Raw genomic sequence first — 23,879 nt, 5'->3', positions numbered from 1 at the left:
GGTAGAGTGGCCAGACGAAAGCCATCAGACCAGAGAATTTTGTTTCTCATGGTCTGAGAGTCATTCAGGTGCTTTTTGGCAAATTCCAGACGTGCTGCCATGTTCCTTTTACTAAGGAGTGGCTTTCGTCTGGCCACTCTACCATACAGGCCTGATTGGTGGATTGCTGCAGATATGGTTGTCCTTCTGGAAGGCTCTCCTCTCTCCACAGAGGAACGCTGGAGCTCTGACAGAGTGACCATCGGGGCCTTGGTCACCTCCCTGACTAAGGCCCTTCTTCCCCGATCGCTCAGTTTAGAAGGCCGGCCAGCTCTAGGAAGAGTCCTGGTGGTTCCAAAGGTCTTCCATTTACGAATAATGGAGGCCACTGTGCTCATTGGGACCTTCAAAGCAGCAGACATTTTTCTGTATCCTTCCCCAGATTTGTGCCTCAAGACAATCCTGTCTCGCAGGTCTACAGACAGTTCTTTTGACTTCATGCTTGGTGTTTGTGCTCTGACATGCACAGTCAACTGTGGGACCTTATATAGACAGTTATTATATTTCCAAATCATGTCCAATCAACTGAATTTACTGCAGGTGGACTCCAATTAAGCTGTAGAAAGACCTCAAGAATGATCAGTGGAAAAAAGATGCACCTGAGCTCAATTTTGAGCTTCATGGCAAAGGCTGTGAATACTTATGTAAATGTGATTTTTTGGTTTTCTATTTTTAATAAATTCAAAACATGTCAAAAAAAACTTTTTTCACATTGTCATAATGGAGTATTTTGTGTAGAATTTTGAGGTAAGAGATTAATTTAATTCAGTTTGGAATGAGGCTGTAACATGACAAAATGTAGAAAAAGTGAAGCGCTGTGAATACTTTCCGGATGCACTGTATACTCCTCCACTATATTGCTTCTTGGACGCGAAAAAGGAGCATTCCCAAAAAAGAACAGCAACTTCTCCATGAATCCATAACCTGATAACAATATCATATAACAAAACAAATCTAGACAAATCTAAAACATCTGACCTTCTGGCAAATCTCCAGGTGTTTCTTCAAGCCATGGATTGTTTTCCGAGTCACGATGGAGCAGGTGGGACACACCACTTCGCCTCTCTCTGAGATGGCTTTCTGCCACTGAACATCAGAAACAGTCCCTAAAACAACATGATGAGGTTACTCTGGGAGTCAGCAAATCAAATCTGAGACTACTGTATGAGACTACTGTATGTACAACATGTACGGTATGACCTATAACTCTTGACTTTTTGGTGCAGCCTTTTCCTTCTTTCGTTTTGTCTTAAGCACGTTCAGGTAAACGGGTCTGTGTGAGCAGCAGACGACCACAAACGAACACAAATATGAACGACTGTGAAGAATATAAAAATTTTGTTGCACAAAGTGCCCTTGCGTAAAGATGAATCTTGTCCAGGTGGTCCTTGAGTTGCAAATGAGTATAGTTCCTACGATTTTATGTGTATCTTTATGTGTCTATGTATCTTTATGTAAGCATGCACCAATCGATTGGAGGTCGAGCTGCATCAATTCCCTTAATTATGTGAGATTCCTCCTTCATGAAAATCTGACAGCTCGTAATCGAGTTGGGGATAAAGCTAAAGCTACCCTGTGCAAAGAGTCAGGCAGCGGCCTGCTGTTAGCACCTAAGAGTAGTCAAAAGAGCAAAGCTATGACAAGGACAATGTGAGATGAGGACCAATTTCCCTGGCATTGGATGACCAACCATTTTTGATCGATGTGTACCATAAAACAAAGAGCTTGTCAACCCATTGCAAATGACAGGCGGACATTATATATAACAGTATAACAACACAACAGTATGTCTCACGGTGTGATCTTACTAAGAAAACTTTTCTTACAACACTAAACTCATCAAACAGCAACTTAACACCCAAAAGGTATACCTGACAATATACCCCAACTAAGTTTTCCCATCATGCATTGCGTCTGAACAATGCATTGATGTCAGCCTGCCTCTGGGCTCTGCGCTATGGGCTCCTCTGGTGGCCAGAGGAAGCATCCATCCATTTTCTATGTTCCCTGTCCTCCAATGAAACGCTTTGCTCAAATGAATGTGCTGTGTGAAAACTTTTAAAGGTTGTTTCTTTTTTTCATTTTAAACTAATTTGGTACATGCTTATGTATATTCCCAAGGTACGGGTATATGTTTTGAGCGTTAAGTTGCTGTGTGATGAGTTCAATGTTATTTGTAAGATGACACTGTGAGTCAGATCGATATATTGTTATACTGTTGTGTGCCAACCCCTTGTGATTTCCAATGGGTTGTGAGTGGGCTTGTTGTGAGTGTCAAATAAAGAGCTGCCTGGTCCTCACAGACTCACATGCACCACAATATGCCATTATATGATGTGGACAAATGCAGTTCATATAATGGTGCGGCTTTTACACCAGAATTTAAGGTACTTCATTTTTGGTAAGAAGCCCAAATCCGGTCTGCAGTGTAAGCTGTTGTATAAGTATTGGTTGTTTTTAAAATGTAAATGAAATAACAAAGAAAGTGATATAATTTAGCAATCTTCTAAACTTTTCATTCATATTTGCAGTTAGCAAGTTTGTATTCACAGGTACAGGTCATGTTTTTCAACAAAATAAGATCTGAACATTGTTGGTGAATGCTGGAAGTCAGTGGCTCCCAAACTTTTCAGTGGCGTACCCGTTCTAAAACATTTGACCTGAAGCCATGTACCTCCTACTCCTGCACACTTCAAAAATAAATATTTTATCTTAATTAATGTGAAATATTGAATATAATTAATTGTTTAATTAGATAGCAATTTTGGGTCAAAAGTGTGTATTTGTTTCACATTAGGACTGATAAACAGATAAGTAATCATCCCACTTATGTTTTATTTCATTCTGCTGTTAGCATACTTCCGTTTGAATGGCTTAAATTTGAGTGTCACATTTTTATCCACTTCTGATGGCTATGGTTGAATTCTGCATATTCATTTCATACCAAATTGAAGGGCAAAGTTAAACAATCATGATGAAGCAGCATCTGTTTGACAATGATGTCTTTTATGACAGTACGACATTTTGTACTATTGTCATACTGTTGTGAGCAACAACATGTGTAACAAGTTGTCCATCATTTGTGTGTTCACAGCTGAATAGGTGCAGATTCTGCAAGAACTAGAAAGCTTTTTGTGCTGGTGATTGCGTAGTGCTGCTCTATAGGAGTCCTTAACTCAATACAAAGGGAGGAAAAATGAGCATCATCGGCCCCTTTAACCACGTTATTATGAGCCATGAAGGATTGCGTTCAAAGACACCATGTAACTTGGAATTCACATGTTTGGAGTGCAAAAGTATGATAGCCCTAACATTTTAAGACCATTTTAAAAGCTGAACAAAGTGTTCACCTGAACTTGTTGTGGCTGTACGTTTATTAGATGACTGATTTGCAGTTGGTCGTCTGTGAGGGTCCTCACTGAAACCACTCCCCTCTGGCCTTTTCACACGGCTTGCCTTCAGCTTCTCCTCCACTTTAGTCATACCTGCAACACAAAAGATATATAGAAGTATTCGAGTCACTCTTCACAGAACTGCAACAGTGTGGAGATGGATATTTTAATTAGCACCTTTCAATCCAAAGGTTCCAGAAATTGAAGGCTGCTCTCCAGTGAATTTCTTGGGTGTTTTCTGCTTCCGCCCTTGCTCCCAAAAGGAAAACAGTCAAAACACAGTACAATTTTATGTTAAAAAATGAAACTGTGTACCCTTACGGTGTTTCATTCGTTCTGGGTCTTCATCGGCATAAGTTGGCGGAAGGCTGCCACCTTCGCTTTCACTTCCTCCTGCATCAGATGATGTGCTTTGAGAATGCTCAAACTGAGGTTGGACTGACTGAGAGTGGTGACTCTGGAGTGAAGGTTGGCTGTACTGTTTCCTCTCACTCCTCTGGTGAGTCAGCTCTCCATTGTGAGATGGGGTAGATACCTCCAGGGTTTTTTTCACTTTGAAGAACATTGGAGATGAGGGGCTGTTTTCCAGGGGCCTGCATTTACAGACCAAGGAAAGGGCAATTTGACATGACTAATGTATTATACTCAATGGTAAGCCTGGAAGCTTGAACTCTTATTTACCTTTTGACACTGCTGAACTTGACAGCAGTCTTCTGGAGCTTAAGCTGTTCATCTTTAGACTCCAAAGTATCCCTGTTTGGATGGTTCCAGAGCTTGTGCTTATGCAGGCGAACCTTTGTTGCAAACGCTGCCTCACAATAGGGACAGCCATGAGTCTGCTTCTCAGTCACCGTGGTCTGACACATGCAAGGGGTTTAGATAGGGGGACAAGGGGTTTAGATAGAGCACGCTTATTTGCTATGGCTTGATCACTACTTGCAAATTAAATGGTATGAGATTAATGTGAGTCTACACTGACCCATACTATATACAGTAAAGTCTCATTATATCAATATTGTCGGGAGTCGGAAAAAATATCAATATAACCGGACTGTTGATATATCCGATCCTGCGCCAAACTGCATTAAAAGTGGGCAATAATGCACTCGACATTGTTCTATAGTATAGAACAAAGACACTCTATAGTATAGAACAATGTCGAGCAGCTTAAATCAATCTTTGCTTAAGGATTTCAATACCAAAAAAGAACACGGCGAACGGCTGCTTCCAGTCAACTTTATTTTTCACACTTCCACCACCAGAGCACAGCACACACACCGATTCCCGCACTTCCTGGTTCACAGGTCATGCTCAACCCGCCCCACATAGCTGGCCAAACACATGCCTGCAACAGAAGAACCAACTGCGTTCGTGGTTTACGAGAGAAACCACGAACGGCAGCATGTACATATGAAAAACAGTGATTATTGCAAGCGATAAAAAGATATCTGAATACAACACAATTAAATACATGTATTTGTACGCTTGTGTCTTCATTGGAATAGGTGTGTATGCTATGTCAGTTGGTTCTTCTGTTGCAGGCATGTGTTTGGCCAGCTATGTGGGGCGGGTTGAGCATGACCTGTGAACCAGGAAGTGCGGGAATCGGTGTGTGTGCTGCGCTCTGGTGGTGGAAGTGTGAAAAATAAAGTTGACTGGAAGCAGCCGTTTGCCGTGTTCTTTTTTGGTATTGAAATCCTTAAGCAAAGATTGATTTAAGCTGCTTTTGTATCAATATAAGCAGACCAAATTGGCTGGCGGGAGATGAAAAGGTAAAGGGCATCGTAGTAACCGGATTATCATAATAACCGGGTATCGTACTAACGGAACTAATTATATCATAAAATACAAGAAATTTGCTGGGAAATGAAAATAGTATCGTAATAAGCAGTAATTCGTTAAAACCGATATCGATATAACAAGACTTTAGTGTATATGATATACACGCTATACAGTTACAGAGGATAGAAGCTTACCCCCTGGCAGCGTTGATAGTGGTACTTTACACCATAGATGCTGGGAAACTCTAACCAGCATCCTGAACATGGACACTTAACTCTGGAGCGACGCTTAAACTCTTCCTTCCACTGTACCATCATGTGGGGCTGCTCGAGAAGAGGGAAAATGAAATTTAAAATTTTATTCTAATATAAGGCACACCGTCCTGTAGAATGAACCAAGCTCACTTCAAACAGCCACTCGGTTCAAAGAAAACTACTTACAGGGATGCTTCTCAGTTCCTGCTCTTCTGCTTTAGGACGACCTTTTCTCTTCCCCTCTGCTGCTTCATCAAAAACAGGAGCTGGGAAAAAAACACAAAGAACCACACATTTTACCTGTGAATACAGCTGGTAAGTCATTTGGGACATTGAAATTTAAATAACAGAGGTGGAAGAATCAGAACAGCTGCATTCTGATCTACGCAATGCAAAATCATTATGTCAAGTTAGATTGATATTCTATTGTTGTTTTATAGGTTGATATTATGTAGTTATTTTATAGGTGATGTGATAGGAGGCCACCTACGCAACAAACTACTAAATATTCCACCGTCAACTGTCAGTGGGTTTCCATGGCCAAGCAACTCCATACAAACCACCACTGGACTGGAGGGCACTGTTTCCCAACCTTATTTGTCTTCTGTAACCCCAGAGCCTTTTATTATACATTTTTTATCATGGCTCTGTAATCTGATATTGGTCTTTTGGCTGATATTAGACTGATATCCAATATCAATCAGGACACCCCTCATAATGTATATGTCAAAGAATATGTTATGATATAGATAATTATCATAAGAAGCTGCAAAGTATGTCACAAAATTACTTTTCGGTCATATCATCCATCGCTAGTTTGCATGGATGAAATATAAAGCAACAAACATGTAGAGTAGCCAGCCAGCCTTTTTGCCATTGCTTGACCTGAAGTAGCACACTATAAGCCATTGTCCCATCTGAAACAAAGCAGGCCCATAACGGAGCCAAACTTCAGCTCTCAGGCACAAGTCAAAGGAACAAAACAGCTGTTCATTTAGCGTGAGGGAATGACTCACACCCAGCTGTCTGTATGTTTGTGTTATTGCGCGTCTACCCTTGGTAACCCTTGAAAGTATTGAGAGTAGTGAGGACATGTCTTAGCGCTTTAACTGACTTTAGTGGTAGAAAGCAATACACCAAGACAAAACTGGCTAAAATTGGAGCCATTCATACTTTATATATTACAAACAAGTACAACAGTTCTTGTTTCCCACAATGAAACAACAAACTGTCATGCAAATAACAATTACACAACAATGCAGCTACATTGTAAGTGAAGAAGTGCGAGAGGAGTCAGAACCCAGGGGTCCTGGCAGCTGTCAGATGGTCTCATATAACTCCAGCGTTCTCCGAGCTATGTCTGCAATTGCGGCCATTGAGTGCAAGGGTGTATACACTAACAAACACACACAACACACACAAACACGCACTCACACAAAACAATCACACAACCCTGTTTTGTTTTTCTCAACAAACACTCACACTGGAGCCATTGTCATAGTAGGGTCAGAATTGCTGTAATTTGGAAAACACCACCATCATACACAAACACAAACTGCTTGGGACAGAAACAAAGCTGTTTGGAATTATCTGAAGAACTACTACCGCCACACAATATTAAGTGAACAAATAGATTCTTGCAACCAGAGTGTACGTGTCAATCTTATACATGTAATTTGACTTTGCTGTGGCCTGTTGTTAAGCTTTATCCGTTGTTATGCTAGTAACACACTGCAGTACCTACCTGTATGTGCACAGCACATTAGCTGGTTGTGCTCAACAAATTCTTCCTGGGCTGCACAGGTACAGTACTTCATGTTCTGTTTTGAATTCATATGTGAATAAAAAAAGGCAGTTTTGGTGTTAAAATACTGTTTGATACATTTCTCCTAGGCTTGTAAATCTCTTTTTGATAGACGATTTGATTCACATCTAGATAACACGGTTTACGAAATGATTCCAAAACTATACATTTTCACAGGAGAATGATTCCATTTCAAGTCAGTACCCAAGTAAGGTATTGTCAGTGTGGACTTCAATGTCCCTCGGCGAGCTGTAACAATTCTAACTAATGTGTGCAGTGTACTTATATGAGCTTTGAGACGAGTGAGCAGCAACCTATTACAGAGTCGCTTGGTTTTTGTAAATCATTGCAAATTCCCAAGTTCCCTGTTGATTTGGCCATGTTTTCAGAACACAAGTCGCTTGTTTCTCTCTGCAGTCAGTGCCAAAGAAGAACGGGGAAATACATTGACTCTGCTTATTGATACGCCAGCTAATCGGAGTATCGTGTGGAGAAACTTTGCATTCTCGAATGCGTGACGAATGTGGTACAACTCGGGCTGGGCGAGATATATATATATATATATATATATATATATATATATATATATATATATATATATATATATATATATATATATATATATATATATATATATACGTATAGTCAATTTAAAAAAAATATCAATATTTACTTTAGGCACAATATCGAAACCAACCATATCGTTGCTATCGCTGTAGACTGAATTTGTGCTATATCTCCCTCATGTCTGCGTGTCAGAGGGAGGAGGGGTGGAGCAGAAGCCCGGAGGCTCAGTTGAACAGGCTAGCGCGTCGGCAGTGGAAGAAGTCGGAAAGGAATAAGCCGTAACTCAGCAGTACTGAGGTACTTTGAATCCAGAGCATTAAAAAATCATTTCCACGACCTTTAAACTTGGCACAAACTCCAATATGAGTCGAGCGAGGTTTTGTAGTCAGTTCTTTACACAACAAGCTCTACCAAAAATGTTCAAGGAAGTTAGACAGCTGCTAAGCTTGATGCAGTCAACATGTTGGTATTCCTGGTACAAAATAACAACATGCTTGTGTCTGATAAATGTTTACCTAAAAATACTATGGTTTAATTTAATGTATTTTTTAGTTGCTGATGTTTTAAAATGTCCTCTTAAACCAGGGATTCCTTTATATGCTGTTGTTTTGCTATTAGCTGAGGATTTGAGCATAGCTCATTTAGGTTTGTTATAAAAAGATTCTATTTGACTTTTTCTATACTTATTTAAAAGAGAATGGCCCAATTTATTTTTGCAGCTATTTGTAGATAATATTTTTTAATGAGCATCTTGCATGTAGCTTAAAAATTTTATATTTTTATTTTTTTTACATTACATATTGCATGCATATTTGGCTTTGATTTTGTCTAAACTCTAAAAAATATCACCATATATATCGTATATCGATATTCAAACTAAATACGAGATATGGGTTTTTGGTCCTTATCGCCTGGCTCTGGGTGCAACTATAAATTCGCAAAAACTGACATGTACACAGTGTTTCTGAAGTTTCCAAACCAAAGGAGGAAACAATTCAAACCTGGCAAAATACCTGAAAGACCGGGGCACCCCATTTTTTCCAAATAATTCAAGGTAAGGAAGTTTTAGTTTACCATCACTGTTGTTACATTAGAGCCCCGTAGACATGAAAAACACATTTACACCCCTATTGACCTGAAGCCATATAACCCCTAACACCTGCACATAACACATAAACCTGATTATGTTAATTAACTTGAAAGATTGGGTATCTCTGTGGAGTTTGTTCTCCCCATGCATGTGTGGGCTTTCTCCTGGTACTCCCGTTTCCACCCCCATTCCAAAAACATGCTAGGTTAACTGGCGACTCCAAATTGTCCATAGGTATGAATGTGAGTGGGAATGGTTGTTTGTCTATATGTGCCCTGTGATTGGCTGGCCACCAGTCCAGGGTGGACCCCGCCTCTCGCCCCAAGACAGCTGGGATAGGATCAAGCACCCTCGCGACCCTCGTGAGGACAAGCGGTAAAAAATGAATGAATAAGGACTTTTTTTGTCCACTGAGGTTGGCTGTGGTTTAAGTCTGATATTCATTGCATAGCAAATAGAAGGGGAAAGTTTAACAATCCTGATAAAGCAGTATCTGGTTTGTTTAACATTGATATCATGGACTTGATGTGATTTACAAGTGCAGCGCTGACAGTTTGCTAGTTTGCTTGTTGAGTATGAAGTGTTATTATCTGACTGTCCATGACGAACTCTAAAAGAACGACTACCCCCTTCTAAATAGTATCTGAAATACAAAAATACATACAAGATTAATAAAGCCTCATTTTTGGGTGAATCTCCACTCACAGTGGGAGATGTTCGGGGATTCATTGGAACGCCAATATAAATAAAATCTTCCAGATGAAACACTCTTAATGCACAAAGTCATCATTCAGGCTTACTTATTTGTTGATATGACACACATGTCCAAGGAATAACTTGCGCTGTCTTCTTCCTGCTGTCTTCTTCCTACTGTCTTCTCCTCGCAGTTTGAGGCATTCAGGCGCGCTCGTAATTTTGAGTGCTAGGCGCTCATTGTTTTTATTCACGTACCCCTTATAGCAATTGACATAACCTTGGGGGTACGCGTACCCCACTTTGAGAACCACTGCTACACTGTATACAAACTCTGTATGCAAATGTTACATTTTAGTCAAAAATGTAACCAGTGTGACTGTCAAATAAATACCCGTTTACTGGACAGTGCAGGGCTGCGCGGCGGTCGAGTTGTTCAATCCCAGCTGGAGGATATGGTTTGTGGGCCGGACGGCACGCTCATCCCCATGGCGTGGGTGTATCCGGGACCCGCAATGGACAAGCCTGCCCGACCACGACGCCGGCGCAGTAAGGTGAGGGCACCTCCTTCCTCCACGCCACGCAGAGGCGAAATTAACCCCCCACGCCATCGCTGAGTGCCGGCCCATCACGCCGCTATTGATGGCCTCCGCATCATGTAAGCACGCCGATCTCTCGCTGCCCTCTTCGGATCCCCTTTGCCTCCCGTGCAACACGAACAGGAGCACGGCACACGTTCGCCTCCTGTGCCCAAGCCACGCAGCTCCAAGGTTCCCCAAAACCCGGCTCCCGTGCCAAGCTCTGTGATGCCCCAGATTCCTCCAGTGCCCAAGCCACACAGTTCCAAGGTTCCCCAAAACCCAGCTCCCGTGCCAAGCTGCATGGAGTCCCGGATTCCTCCTTTGCCCAAGCCTCAGGGGTTCCCAAGACCTGGCTCCGGATGCTCCAGACCCCTCCAGAGCCAAAACCCCGTCTGAGGCCCTCTGGAGCTCCGGTCGGGGAGGCAGAGCTGCCAGAACTCAAAACCCTCCTCCATGTCGGGCCCCGGCCCGGGCCCACTGTCCTGGTCGCCCTCCAGAGGCGCCCATCCATGGACTCCGCTGGGCCTGCCGTTTTTGGAGACCTCCAGAGGAGTCCTGCTTCCACTGGCCTGCTCACCATTCAGGCCGCCCTCCTGGGTGGCCCTGCCACCCCCATCGGCCTAGCCCTTTCTCCTGCCTCTCGTGGGGGCCCTGCTGGCTCTGCAAGGCTCCAGAGAGGTCTCGCCAGCAACCCACCTCCAGTCCTCCCACCGCCCTTCCCTCTTCGTTTGTGGACTCTTTTAGGACATCTAAATCTTTAGGACATCTGGGATCCATCCTTGGGATCCGTCCCTGCATCTTTGCCTGTGTGATAGTTTTGTGTTTCACTTTGTCTGCCTTAGTTCCTGCTTTCATGCTCTTATTTTGTATTATTTCCTGTGTTCCGTTTCTCTCCTGGGTGTGTATTCCTTTTGTTGGTGCATATAGTTTTTTGACGTGCTGCAATCGCTTTTTCGGAATTAAAGCTAAGCTTTTACCTGCACCTTCTCCTCATCTCTGCATCCTGGCGTCGAACTGCAAAGCTCTCAAGCCGGAACGTGACAGAATGTGGGTGGGGATGTTTGTCTATATGTGCCCTGGGATTGCCTGGCCACCAATCCAGGGTGTACCTGCCTAAAGACAGCTGGGATAGGCTCCAGCACCCCCGCGACCCTCGTGAGGATAAGCAGTAGAAAATGAATGAATAACTGGACATCGCAGGTGAAGTTTCTTAGATTCCCATAGTTTTTGCAAGGGAACTGGGTGTAAATTGATAATAATGCTGACATACTTAAGAATGAATTATGACAGAGTAAAACAAAATGGTTAAAAATGCAATCAAGATGAACATGGAATATACAGCTTGCCATGATTATTTACTTTACTTTGGGTGCAATCCAAACCTGCACTTTGCACCCAAAGGTGAGGGACATTATGCAAATTTGTCAGCAAATAAATGTGCTATCTTCAATTAGGTTTTGAAACAGCTGTATGGTCCAATGGATAGTGAAGCAACTAGGAAGTAATGTGGCCTCCTTGTAGCTGTTGCTGCTGAGAGGCTCGGGATGGGTCCTCTGTGTAAACAGACACTGAACAGGATACAGTGGTGTGGTGGGTTTATGATTACGTTTTGATAATGATGAGACCAAACTGGGAGAGCAGACTCTATTCATGTGATTGTCATTCAAGTGATGGCAGATGGCGTGTAGGAGTGTAAGGAAACGGGGGAATGCAAAAGAAGAATACATAAACAGGAAGATAAATGTGAGACAAAACAAATGGTCAACAAAATTATGGCTCAGAAGCCTTTCCTCTACCCTCCTGCTGCGTTATGAGCAAGTGCACCCTGTTTATTGCTTCCACATACGTAAGCACACACACACACACACACACCTGTGCCCATAATCCTCTACACCAGGGGTGGGCAAACTACGGCCCGGGGGCCACATGCGGCCCACCAAGTGTTTGAATCCGGCCCGCCAGTTGCTTTTTCAGTATTTCAACTTTTAACATACAAACTGGCAACATGTCTTATTTAGTCATTTTTTTTTTAAATGTAAAATTTAGTGACATAGTTTGATGTTTAAAGTGCTCCTGAAAAAAGCCACATGAGAACATACAGCTACAATTAGACAAATCATTCAAGGAAAATGTGTGTGTTAAATACATGTTCTGGCCCCCTGGACAATTTTGTTAACTCAATGCGGCCCACGAGTCAAAATATTTGCCCACCCCTGCTCTACACCCATGCAGACTATTAATACAGTCATCTCCACCAAGCTTAAAACCTGTCTCCAACAAGCAAGAATACAAAAATGACACAAAAGGTTTTCCATGCCCATACTGTTTGTTTGGACCTGTTCATGAAGCATCAACTGTTACTAGATGGTAAACTACCATCAAGAGACGTACGAGTGGGATTACTTTGCATACTGTACCTGTAAATGTCAATTTAACAGGGTTTTGAATAGGGACAGATAAGTTAAATATGAATATTGATTGGACGGCGGTCGAGTGGTTAGCACGCAGACCTCACAGCTAGGAGATCCGAGTTCAATCCCACCTTCAGCCATCTCTGTGTGGAGTTTGCATATTCTCCCCGTGCATGTGTGGGTTTTCTCCGGGTACTCCGATTTCCTCCCACATTTCAAAAACATGCTAGGTTAATTGGCCAACTGGTCAACTGGCATATGCTCCAGCACCCTTGTGAGGATATGAATGAATGAATGAATACTGATTGTGAATCAACTGTATTTCACAAGTCCACTACAACTCCCAGACCACCACATACCAGGAAGACAATGACGTTGAGTCATGCAGGGCTCGACAATAACGATGTACCGATGGCCCGGAGCAAGTTAAAACAAAATTCGGGCAAGTAAATCCAATCAGTGATATTCCCGTCGGGCAAGTGCACTTTGGCATGCTATACTGCGAAGAGTTTTTTTTAAAAGCGGTTCTTGTTGGGTGTTGGTAAAACACGGACTGCGTAATTCCGGTGGTAATTTGCAAACCAATCCTTGCACATCTTGAAATGGACCAATCAGAATCGTTTATTTAGACCACGGTACACAATCCACAGTCTGTGTTTTACCCACACCCGTTCTTGTTCAACCAATCGATCAACCAATCAGCGATCGTTTGACTACGAAAACATCTATCATGGCGTCCCTGTCAACATCGTCTAATTCTTCAACAACTTCTGAAGGAAAACACCAAAAAGTGATGAAACAGTGCCTTCTAAACAAGTATTTTATTAGCGGCAGCAAATCAAATGATGATGAGTGAATCACATTGCTGTGACAATTTTAAGTGGTCACAATGAAACACCACCAATTAGATCCAATACAAAGTGCTGATTTTGCACAAGCTACAAAATCTAGCGGTTCCATTTTTCTCTGTTTCTCTTTGCTTCACAAATTATTGTTTAACCATTGAGCATTTTTTTCTGGATTAAAAGCACTTTACTAGTACACAAATGTGTCTATTCAATAATGTTTCATTGTGGTGCACAACTTATAAATATCACTGCTTACTACGACTACGATGTGTAAGGTGGTATGGCATGCCATGTTAACATACATCTCCACAATTTTTCAGACATTCCTCCAAATACAATACATCAGTACTATTATCTGATGAATTATCAGCATATATTGATATATGATATCATTATGGCAGTCTTTTCATTTTACATGGGGCCAGTTCGGGCAAGTAGTTCTCACCTTAAGGATTCCCCATGGGCAAGTAATTTTTGTTTTTAATGTAGAGCCCTGTCATGTTTAACGTCTTTATCATTAAAAGTGCTATAAAACACACATCCATATAAAACCTGCCATGCTTACATAAATCCAATGCTTTACTTCCTAGTATTGATTCATGCAGATGCAGAGGTTCAATCCTTCAGGAAGCATGTTTTGTGAGGTTTGAAATGGTCTTAGGTCATGTTGCATGCAAACAAGTGCTACTGCACATCCCAAAATGGAATTCTGACTGGAATTAGTCCAGGACTCGAATGGCCCACACAAACAAAAGCCTGCATGTTAAACAATCTGTGAAAAAAGACTGCATAGAGCTAAAGCTGCACATTGTTATTGTTTAACAAAGTGTGTGGCAGCTTGCCACTTACTGTGTTTGTTGTTGTTTTCAGGGCATGGCACAGTTCTAACAGGCTCCTGGGTATGTCCATGCTTAGAGGTCTGGCCCCTTGGCAGCCCTGATATAAACAGCTTCCCAAGCCTGGTGCCACTGGGGCTTTCCATGCCTACAGTTGGAGTTGAGGGGGGACAAGACACAGACGTGGTTAAACTCATGAATCGAGCACCGATTTCACATTTTAAAAAATTGTATCATTGTTGACAGCACGGATGTCTTCATGGGTTAGTATGCATTTACTGTAAAGTGGCTATTGGTGCTGCCCAACTCAAGGTTATCTGAGTGGAGGCATACCCATCATCTAATGAGGATATGACCTTCCACGTTTGAGTTCAAAATCAATAGTCTTGACTCCACTAACCTCGTGTTCTACCCTTTAGATGAAAGGTGGGTCAAAGAAAGGGACAAGGGCGAAGGTTTTAAAGCTCTTCTTGCTAGCACCCCCGTCTTATTTCTCATCATATCCAGATATTGATCTCTTGGTCAAGTCACACTGCAAAGCAAAGTTTGCCTTGAGAAGGCCCCTGTGTGTTATTAACTACATGCTGTAGCCATCCATAAAAAGATTTAATTAGTTAGAATTAGATAGAATTAGTGATGAGCTCTGGTTGCTGTGTGCCATCAACACTCAAATGCATGAAGGTTGACAATCTCTAATAATGCCAAGTGAGACTGATAGCGATCCTACTTAATGTCTAAGCACCCATTCCTCACAGTCAGGCTCACAATGATTTACAACATCACACAGAGTCACTCGGTGAGTAAACAGTGTCTGTTTGTGTCATGCCAGTCAGAGTAAACTGAACCATGATTCACCCTATTGTCGCTTAGGTTGTTGTTAATACAGTTTGATTGTAGAGACATGTAGAATCAGATGAAAACACATACAGATAAGGTTAAAGCTATTTTATTTTTGCCACGTACCTAAGTACGAGGTGATATGACCATACAATGACATAATCGGTACCATAGTAACTGTCCATATAGTGATATGTTTGGCACATCATGACTGGTTCAAGTCTCTTCATCCTTGTATTTAGCAAACATCAACTGCTTGTATTGTTTCTTGAATTCGCTCATTGTTGTGCATTGTTTGAGCGTCTTACTCAATCCATTCCCTAGTTTGATTTCACATACTGAAATGCTATGGCTTTTTAACGTAGTCCTAGCATATAAGTGTTTCAAATTTAGTTCTTCCCTGAGATCATATTTCTCCTCTCTTGTAGAGAAGTATTGGATGACATTTTTAGGTAATTGGTTATGTTTAGCCTTATGCATTATTTTAGCTGTTTGAAGATTAACTATATCAGCAAGTTTAAGTATTTGTGATTTTAGAAATAAGGAGTTAGTATGTTCTCTAAGTAGCTTGTGACCCAGTTCATAACTAATCCTCTTATTCCGTACCTTTCTAATTTAGTTATTAGGATGTTATGATTGATTGTATCAAAGGCTTTTGTCAGACCCATGAATACTGCGGCTGCACACTTCCTATGATCTATAGCGTTAGTGATTTCCGCCGTAATTTTAATCAGTGGCATGGAGGTAGAAATGTTAGCTCTGTATCCATACTGAATTTCTGATAGTAATTTGTTCGCATTAATAAATTTATCCAGCCTATTGTTGAATAGCTACTCAATAATTTTGGAGAACTGTGGAGTAAAGAGACTGGCCGATAGTTAGTAAATTGGTGTTTGTCACCATTTTAAAAAATTGGAACAACCTTAGCTGTTTTCATTTCTTGGGGAAATCTTTCGGCCTGAAAAGATAAATTACTGATGTACATAAGCTGTTCTACAATCTTGTTGACTGCCGTTTTTATAGTGTCCATTTCGGTTCCATTACAATCAGTTGATGTTTTTGCTTTACAATTTTTGTCGATGATTTCCTTTTTCATTACATCTGTCAGAAACATAGAATTAGGTTCCTTTCTATTCAATGGATTTGAAATTAGTGTGAAGGTGAGTGTGAGTACCATCTTAAGGGACTCAAATAATTCTTACAAAGCGACTTGACTGCAAAGAGAACGACACATTTTAGTTCTTGGATGAAACGCATTTGTAGTGAATCACTAAGTTGGGGGTTTTCTCCATGAAGATCCTTTTCCAGGCCTTCACTGCAGTCGCCTTCCTTTGCTGTTCGTTTGGGGGTCTATATGCTCACACATTTGTCCTCAGTTAGGGCTGGGCGATAGGGACCAAAAACTCATATCCCGGTTTAGGTTTTAGGTTGAATATACAATATACGTATATACCGATATTTTTTCCACAAAGTGAGTTTAGACAAAATCAAAGCCAAATGTGTGTATCATTCATTCATTTTCTACCGCTTATCCTATTACTTATCCTAATACCGCTTATCCTAATACTGAACATGAGGATTTATTTTATATTTTAAAGCTCCATACAAGATGCACATAATTTTTTTTTATCTAAGAATAGCGACTTTTAGCAATTTTTGGCTTGAGCCCTTTATATTCTGGATGCCCTTCCTGACATACCAATGATGCTTACTAGTGGAGATTCAAACCAGGGGTGTTTGCTCCGAAGTCCAGAACGCTAACCACTACACCAAATGCTATTTGCTGACTCACATTTTTTTTAACAAACCTCTGCGAGTGAAAACAAACCATAAAAAAACAAAAAACATACAAAATTGTAGGTCATGCTGTGTAATAAAAAGTTAATTCAGCTCTACTTTGGTTGCATTATCTTCAATGCGTTGAAGAGCTCTTTTCATAACCAATTCAATTCCACAAATTCATGTTTAGAAGATAAGCTTAAATTAATTTAATAAATAAATGAATGAATGAATGAATGAATGAAGGAAGGATCATAGGACCTCTCTCGTTGCAGTTTGTTAGCTTGTTTTTGTCCCACAGGCGAGCAACAACTGGCTACCAGGTTCATACATGTTAATTTAGTTAACTTAAAGGACACCTGGACTTGTTTAGAATTTTGCCCATTATTCACTATCCTTATGTGAAACATGAACACTAGGGTTGCGCAATATTTTTTATGGGGCGACATACCAGTATAGATTCTTCCAATGATAAGAAAATGAATTATACCGGTAGAAATGATAAAACGTAATCAACCCGAGGTGATGACTGTGCAATATAAGATGAATGGAATGTTGTCATGGTGAGAAGAAGGAACGTTCGTGTGTGGAAGTATTTACTCGGCAGACCGCTCAATCATGTCATAAAATCATTATAAACACTGAACAACCCCCTACCGTCCTACACAGGTTGAAATGGCCATAAACGCAGGTGAAAGCCGGCTAAATCTTCCTTTCCAGAACGTGAATAGAAGCTAGCAGGGATTACCTTGTGTGGCTGTGTGTGCGCGACTCCGGTTCGATGAGTATATTTTCACCACGTTGTATTTTACGGCTTTAATGGAAGGAATGTTTTACAAAGGTTTGTAGCTTTTTGTACAAAACTCAGCTGAATTTAAATATAGTTTTATGTCGTCACATCATGATACATCCCTAAAATATTGTGATATATGCTAAGGTCCATATCGCCCTACTGCAATGACCACATACTGTATTTCTTTCCCTTTTCTGATGTGCTATATTAAAGTGGACCTATTGTGCTCATTTTGCGGCCCTTTGTATTGAGTTGTGGACTCCTATAGAGCAGCTACACACGATAACCAGCATCAAAAGCGCTCTAGTTCTTCCAGAATCTGCACCTATTCAGCTGTATTTCTTTGGATTTCATACTTCCAACGAAAACGGTCTATTTTAATGTATTCCATCCATGGCCCACCTCCAGGCACACCCACTCTGCTGTGGTTGGTTACACTACCAGTGTATAGAAAGAATTCCAGTTTGTGCTGCTAACTGTATAGGAGTTGATAAATGGTAAATAATGGTAAATAAATTGCCAATTCCGCCCTCTGCAGAGTGCATAGAAAGAGTTATGGTTTGTGCCGCTAACATTCTAAGAGATGACAATATACTGCGACTTATCCTTTTAAAATGTGGGCTTTAAACATCCCGAATCCGGAAGCAGAGACTGGACAGTCTGACGATTCTGAATAAAAGAGGTTACTTTAAGACGTCTCTCAATGCAAAGTAGATTTAGCATTTTAGCGCTTAAAGTTGGAAAGGCGTTGGAAAGTCCAGCTGCATAGTGGCCCATGTTCACTAAACAGTCCAGTGGGAAATGCCCTTGACAGATGAAAATGCATTTCTTTTGCTGGTAGGGAATCAGGAACTCCAACCACTTGTGTCTGTTAGTGGCGTCTTTAGGAATTGGAAACAAATGTGGCTTTCCCTTTGGAGGCATTGCTAGCAAGTAAGCAATTTTTCGCCCCTCTGTGACATCACAAAGGGGCAATTTTACCATGCCTTTTGCTGGGATAGGCTCCAGCACGCCCTTGTACCCTTGTGAGGATAAGCGGTAAAAAATGAATTAATGAATTAATGTTTTGAAAAATCTGTCGGGGCTCACTTCCAAATGCGCAAACCTCATTATCTTATATTAACTTTGGCATCCTTTAACATGAGAATACTACATTCTAACTACATTCATAGGTCAAACTTTCAGGGGCAATACCTGAAGGTCTAACCTTCACCTGAAGTTACACTGACGTCTGCGAGAGAATACAAAGCTTCAGGGCTTCAGGTTGTGCAGTGGCGTCATCAATTGGCGGCTGGCTATGTTGCAGATTTGAACTTTATTCAGCTATGGTCTTAAAATGTTTGATTAGATGAAGAAGAGCCTGTTTGAGTTTATAAGCATGTTTGACTCTGAATTGTTTTTCTCTTGCTCCTGTTGAAATCCTTTAGTCACAAATTATTTACGGTCAACCAGTGTAAAATGGTAACATTTGTAATTCCGGCAGTCTCAACATTGCATTCAAAAAGTGAATATACAGTATGTAAAACATACACACTCAATCAATCTGCTGACAAACTGGAAACAAGTATGTTAGCAATGCACATGGCCGGCTGCCATGTTAGTGTCATGTCACTCCAACGAGACAGAGGAGAAAGCAGCACTTTGAGTGGTGGTCAGCCACACCTACCTGAAGTGTTGGCCGGTCAGCCAGTGTACAGGGCCGGCTGGCCCCAGGTCAGCCAGGTGATCGAGGAAGACTGGGCGTTTATCCGCCAATGTTTTGTTACATTGCAATCCCGCCTCGCGGCATGTCAACAACTGGTGACGGAGGAAACACTGTTGTCTTGTCCACAATTCACGAAAAAAAAGCCCTGAAAAAATGAACGAAACAATCTAGGGCACTTTAGCCAGACCGTGCCACTCTTGCTTTGCTGCATTAATATGTACAGTATATACCACAAGGCACCGCTCCAAGCTTGTCGTTAAACACTCCAAAAATAGAGAGAAAAGACAGCAAAATCCTTGACTCCTTGAGGAAAAATATTGGAATACCGGATGGTTTATAGAGGCAGTGAAGCAAAATGGCGACTTTATACCGAAGGAGGAGAGCGGGGGGAAAAAAACCTTGCGCTGACTGGACCTTAAGGGAGCCTCCAAATGTTAAGATGTTTGCTCATTTCGACGACACTTTGCTAGCGTCAAAAGGAACGAAGCGATGGAAAATGAGAGAGAAACGCCGACAATCGGTGGCTTTTCGGCCTCTCCTCGGCTGCTTACCTCGGATTATTTGGCTTTTAATACGAATGTCTCTCCGCGGCCGTGTACAGTAATGTGTGCGGGACCGCACGTTTAGCTAAGCCCTCCACAGTTGACAGTGACAAGTACTCTCAAGGTAACTTGACAACTCTCGCCTTATTGCTGTTATTACGATCATTGTTTCCTGTGTCGACGAGGTGAAAATTGGAGCTTCGAGAGGGCTAAACTTGCTGCCGTTGTGCCACCGGCTCCTGCTTTTCCGACGTAACGGCGTTCCCTCTTGACGTTAAATCATTGCCAACTATTAGCCCGGTTTTGCTGGCCATTAGCATTTAGCATGGCGACTCCTAGTGTAATTACATCGATGGACATTTTTATGTTGTATTTTAACGCAGAGGTGTGCGCCTAGCCTATCACTGTCATCTTAATAAAGCATACAATCCAAATAAACTACAGCAATTGAAGTATGGCCACAAATGACATTTTACTCTCAAGCTACCGTTACGCTGTATGCATTTAGTTGACGTTATGGTAGTGTGAGCACACACATGCACGCAAAAGCTGCAGCTGTAAATTCCCATTTCAACCATATATTCAATAGTGTTTCAGAAAAATATTGAAAAAAATAATACTTAAAACTTAGATCACTAATAACACAAAGCTTTTTTTCTTTCGTCTCTGATTAAGTGCCAGTCATCATGACCTAATATTTCCCAATAACGGGGTATCATCCGAAGCCATGACGTCATCCGGGTGTATAAACATTGTTTTCAGTGTAGCCAGTAGAGGGCAGGAGACGCACATTTTGTGCAACAAGGGTCTAACTCGATTATTTTTGCATAGGCTTAATTGCAAAGGTTTAATTGATGAATATAAAATTTAAAAAAATACAGCAGTGGCATTGAGTCTAAATAAATAGTTGTATTTCATGTTAAATAAAAATCTAAGGTAACATAAACTAGACTGGTAATCATTAATGACTATTTTGGACAGCTGCATAGAGATTCTGAATTTCTAAAATGCCCTTTACAGTCATATATTGTCACGTCTAGGTATGAAACTGGCTGAAACTTGAGATCATTATTTTTAAGTGCATGAATAATCCACTAAGGGGCAGTGTCGGCTTGTGATAGCTCCAGCCTGCACTCAGGCTTTGGAAGAGGTTTTACGTATACATTGCATTGCATGACAAAATGGAAACCTATTAGATACATACAGTATGCACAATCTCATCCGATACAAAAACTGACTCAACAATTTTCATTAGTGTCATTTATTTGCATATATCAGAAAGCAATACAGTTCTATGAGGTCAGCTACACTTAGTACATGAATGCATGAATACAAAAGTGGGCCTTTCCTGGGAGGCACCAGAAGATTTACGGAATAAAGAAACAATGCATATTTTTCACACCTATTGACTCATTCACCACCAAGCCATTTTTCAGAAGCTGGTCTTTTTTCATGGTTTTGACTGATTTTTTGAAGGCATAAAGAATATTGTGTTCTAGTGCTATATAGACATGGTATGTACCAAGAAAGGTTAGACTTCCATCCTTTCATCAGAAAAAAATGGAAGATTTAAGAGTTAGCAGGGAGTGTGACCAATCACAGTGGAGTGGCCGTGGGTGGAATAAATGAAAACTGACCGTTTTGGAAATCAAAGGAAATACAGGTGGACTCGGTGCAGATTCTGGAAGATCTGGAAAACGTTATGTGCGGGTTACGGTGTCTCACTTCTCTATAGGAGTCCACGACTCAATACAAAGGTCCGGAAATTAGCATAATAGGTCCCTTTAATATCTCAAAAATCATCCTATAAACAAAGATGGTCCTCACAAACCCTAAACATTGTCTTTCAGGATCCAGCAGGCACAGAAAAAAATGGGTTTTTTAATGTAAATTGTGCACCTGATGGCTTTGACTTTGTATTTTCCATGTTTTGTTGACACAAATTGGCAGCACTAGAATGATCATCTCCTACCGTCACCCAACTCGCAACCAAGGCTAAACCAACTCATATCGACTCACAATTCCCTTCTTTTTATTTCACATTTTCAAAGTGAAATAGCATGTTTGAGGCTCTTGGTCTGCAATATAATTCATATCATATAATACTAACTCGGCTGCACGGTGAACGAGTGATTATTGTGCAGGCCACACAGCGAGGAGACCCAAGTTCGATTCCACTCTAGGCCATCTCTGTGCAGCATTTGCATGTTCTCCCCGTGCATGCGTGGGTTTTCTCCGGGTACTCCGGTTTCTTCCCACATTCCAAAAACATGCTAGGTTAATTGGCCACTCCAAATTGTCCATAGGTATGAATGTGGGTGGGAATGGTTGTTTGTCTATATATGCCCTGTGATTGGCTAGCCACCAGTCCAGGGTGGACCCCGCCTCTCGCCCCAAGACAGCTGGGATAGGCTCCAGAATACCCTGCGACCCTCATGAGGATAAGCGGTAGAAAATGAATGAATGAATAATATTAACTGTTTAATATTACTATTGTAAATGTAATTTTTTGACCTTATAATTAATCTGTTTGAACACCTTGGGGGTGTGAGTATTGCACCTGTAGAGACCGCCCGACTGCCATGTGCTGACTCAATGATGATTTGGTGAACACTGAGCATTTGTAAAAATATTTGCTTTCTTTCCGCTTCCGCAGTGCCCCCTGGAGAATGCTGTCCTGGGCAACTGCCAACATGGCCCATGGCTAGATCCGCTACTGCCACTGGCCAATAGGTAATGGTCATTAAACAACAACACACAAATAGTATTTGGAGTGCCAGACATGATTAGTATAATGACACCAATAGACACTTGAAGAAGTTGGTACATAGCCCATAAACGTGATATCCCCATGGGAGAAAACTATCCCCAAACTAACCGCATTGCTTGTTTGTTTGAAACACAATGACACAATGTCACTGTGGTAAAAAGTCACATTTGGAGTCCGAAGGCGAGAAGCTAGGCAGATCATTTTAGGTAGCTAGCTATGGAGTAAGCTGCAGACAGCAAGGCAAAGCCTTGACAAGGGAGTGTCAAACAAACTGGTATGGATCGGGGTAGTCTGTGTCAAGTTGTCAAACTGAAGCCACTGACATTTCACAGATTAGTACTGATTCTCGCTGTAATGCAGGACCGTATACGTTTTTATCGGCTCAATGTGGGTGTTGTTAACCGTATGTGACACAGCATGTAGGCACATTCATGTCATGACTAATATTTACATGTACATTTTTAGCCATGTAAGTGGCACACTGGTGACTTCACTGCCGTGTAACTCAGCATGGGGTTCAGTGTCAGCTAATGCTTTAGCCAGCTTTACTTTGCGTAGAACAGACTTAAAAACAAATAATTCCAACTTGTGTAAGATGATATTTTTTGCACAATGGTGTGCTCAAAGCAGCAGAAATCCAACCATCTGGCGGCCATCTTGAAGTTTTTCGTGGACGGTCAGATTTGTTTTTACAGAGAAGGGTTTAGAGAACACAAATTGTATGACAAACTGAACTATTTTTGTACTTATCTCCTGTACTAAGAGTGTTTGCCAAAATGTTGCTTCTGAGGTTGTACAATATTGCACGTAACAAATTATTCACATGTTGCTGACTCACTGTCCATGCGTTTTTTTATTGAGTGTGACTGCTAAATAACCTTCCATGGAACCGCAGAAGGTTTTGAGTGCCAGCACTTTGATAACGAAGGTCAGAGACACTATTGAATTGGATTTTATCAGGATATATAGGAAGTCTGCTTCAACAATAAGTTCCATCTATCCGTCATTTGTTTTATTTTGCATTTCTTCAGGTAAAACTATAATTGTTCTCTTAAAATGTAGTTTTGATATTATTTTGGCTGTTTCTGTAACAGACTGTTGAATTTACAATATTGTCTATCGGAAAAAAAATGCCTTGGTTTTCATACATTTGGGT

General features: G+C 41.2%; 1 protein-coding gene across 2 annotated transcripts in view; it reads right to left on the bottom strand.

Annotated features, from left to right (window-relative positions):
* The window catches only part of znf512b (zinc finger protein 512B), a 32,480-nt gene extending 11,814 nt beyond the window's left edge, over nucleotides 1–20,666 (bottom strand). The window contains exons 1-9 of one of the 2 annotated variants that reach the window (XM_058051353.2): nucleotides 19,373–20,666; nucleotides 14,311–14,445; nucleotides 5,654–5,733; nucleotides 5,408–5,536; nucleotides 4,113–4,288; nucleotides 3,753–4,024; nucleotides 3,609–3,680; nucleotides 3,390–3,524; nucleotides 1,018–1,145 (exon numbers count right to left, since the gene is read on the bottom strand). In XM_058051353.2, the coding sequence (XP_057907336.2) occupies nucleotides 1,018–1,145; nucleotides 3,390–3,524; nucleotides 3,609–3,680; nucleotides 3,753–4,024; nucleotides 4,113–4,288; nucleotides 5,408–5,536; nucleotides 5,654–5,733; nucleotides 14,311–14,443 (1,125 nt within the window). In that variant the 5' untranslated portion in view covers nucleotides 14,444–14,445; nucleotides 19,373–20,666. The remainder of the gene's footprint in view (nucleotides 1–1,017; nucleotides 1,146–3,389; nucleotides 3,525–3,608; nucleotides 3,681–3,752; nucleotides 4,025–4,112; nucleotides 4,289–5,407; nucleotides 5,537–5,653; nucleotides 5,734–14,310; nucleotides 14,446–19,372) is intronic. The other variant, XM_058051352.2, reaches the window with a different exon arrangement.
* Between the last annotated feature and the right edge of the window lie 3,213 nt (nucleotides 20,667–23,879).

Source organism: Doryrhamphus excisus, linkage group LG15, assembly GCF_037039965.1.
Source record: "Doryrhamphus excisus strain RoL-2023G ecotype Guam linkage group LG15, RoL_Dexc_Guam_v1.1, whole genome shotgun sequence".
Lineage (NCBI taxonomy): Eukaryota > Metazoa > Chordata > Actinopteri > Syngnathiformes > Syngnathidae > Doryrhamphus > Doryrhamphus excisus.
The sequence above is the reverse complement of the archived record's forward strand: the minus strand, read 5'-3'. Positions and strand labels throughout refer to the sequence as shown.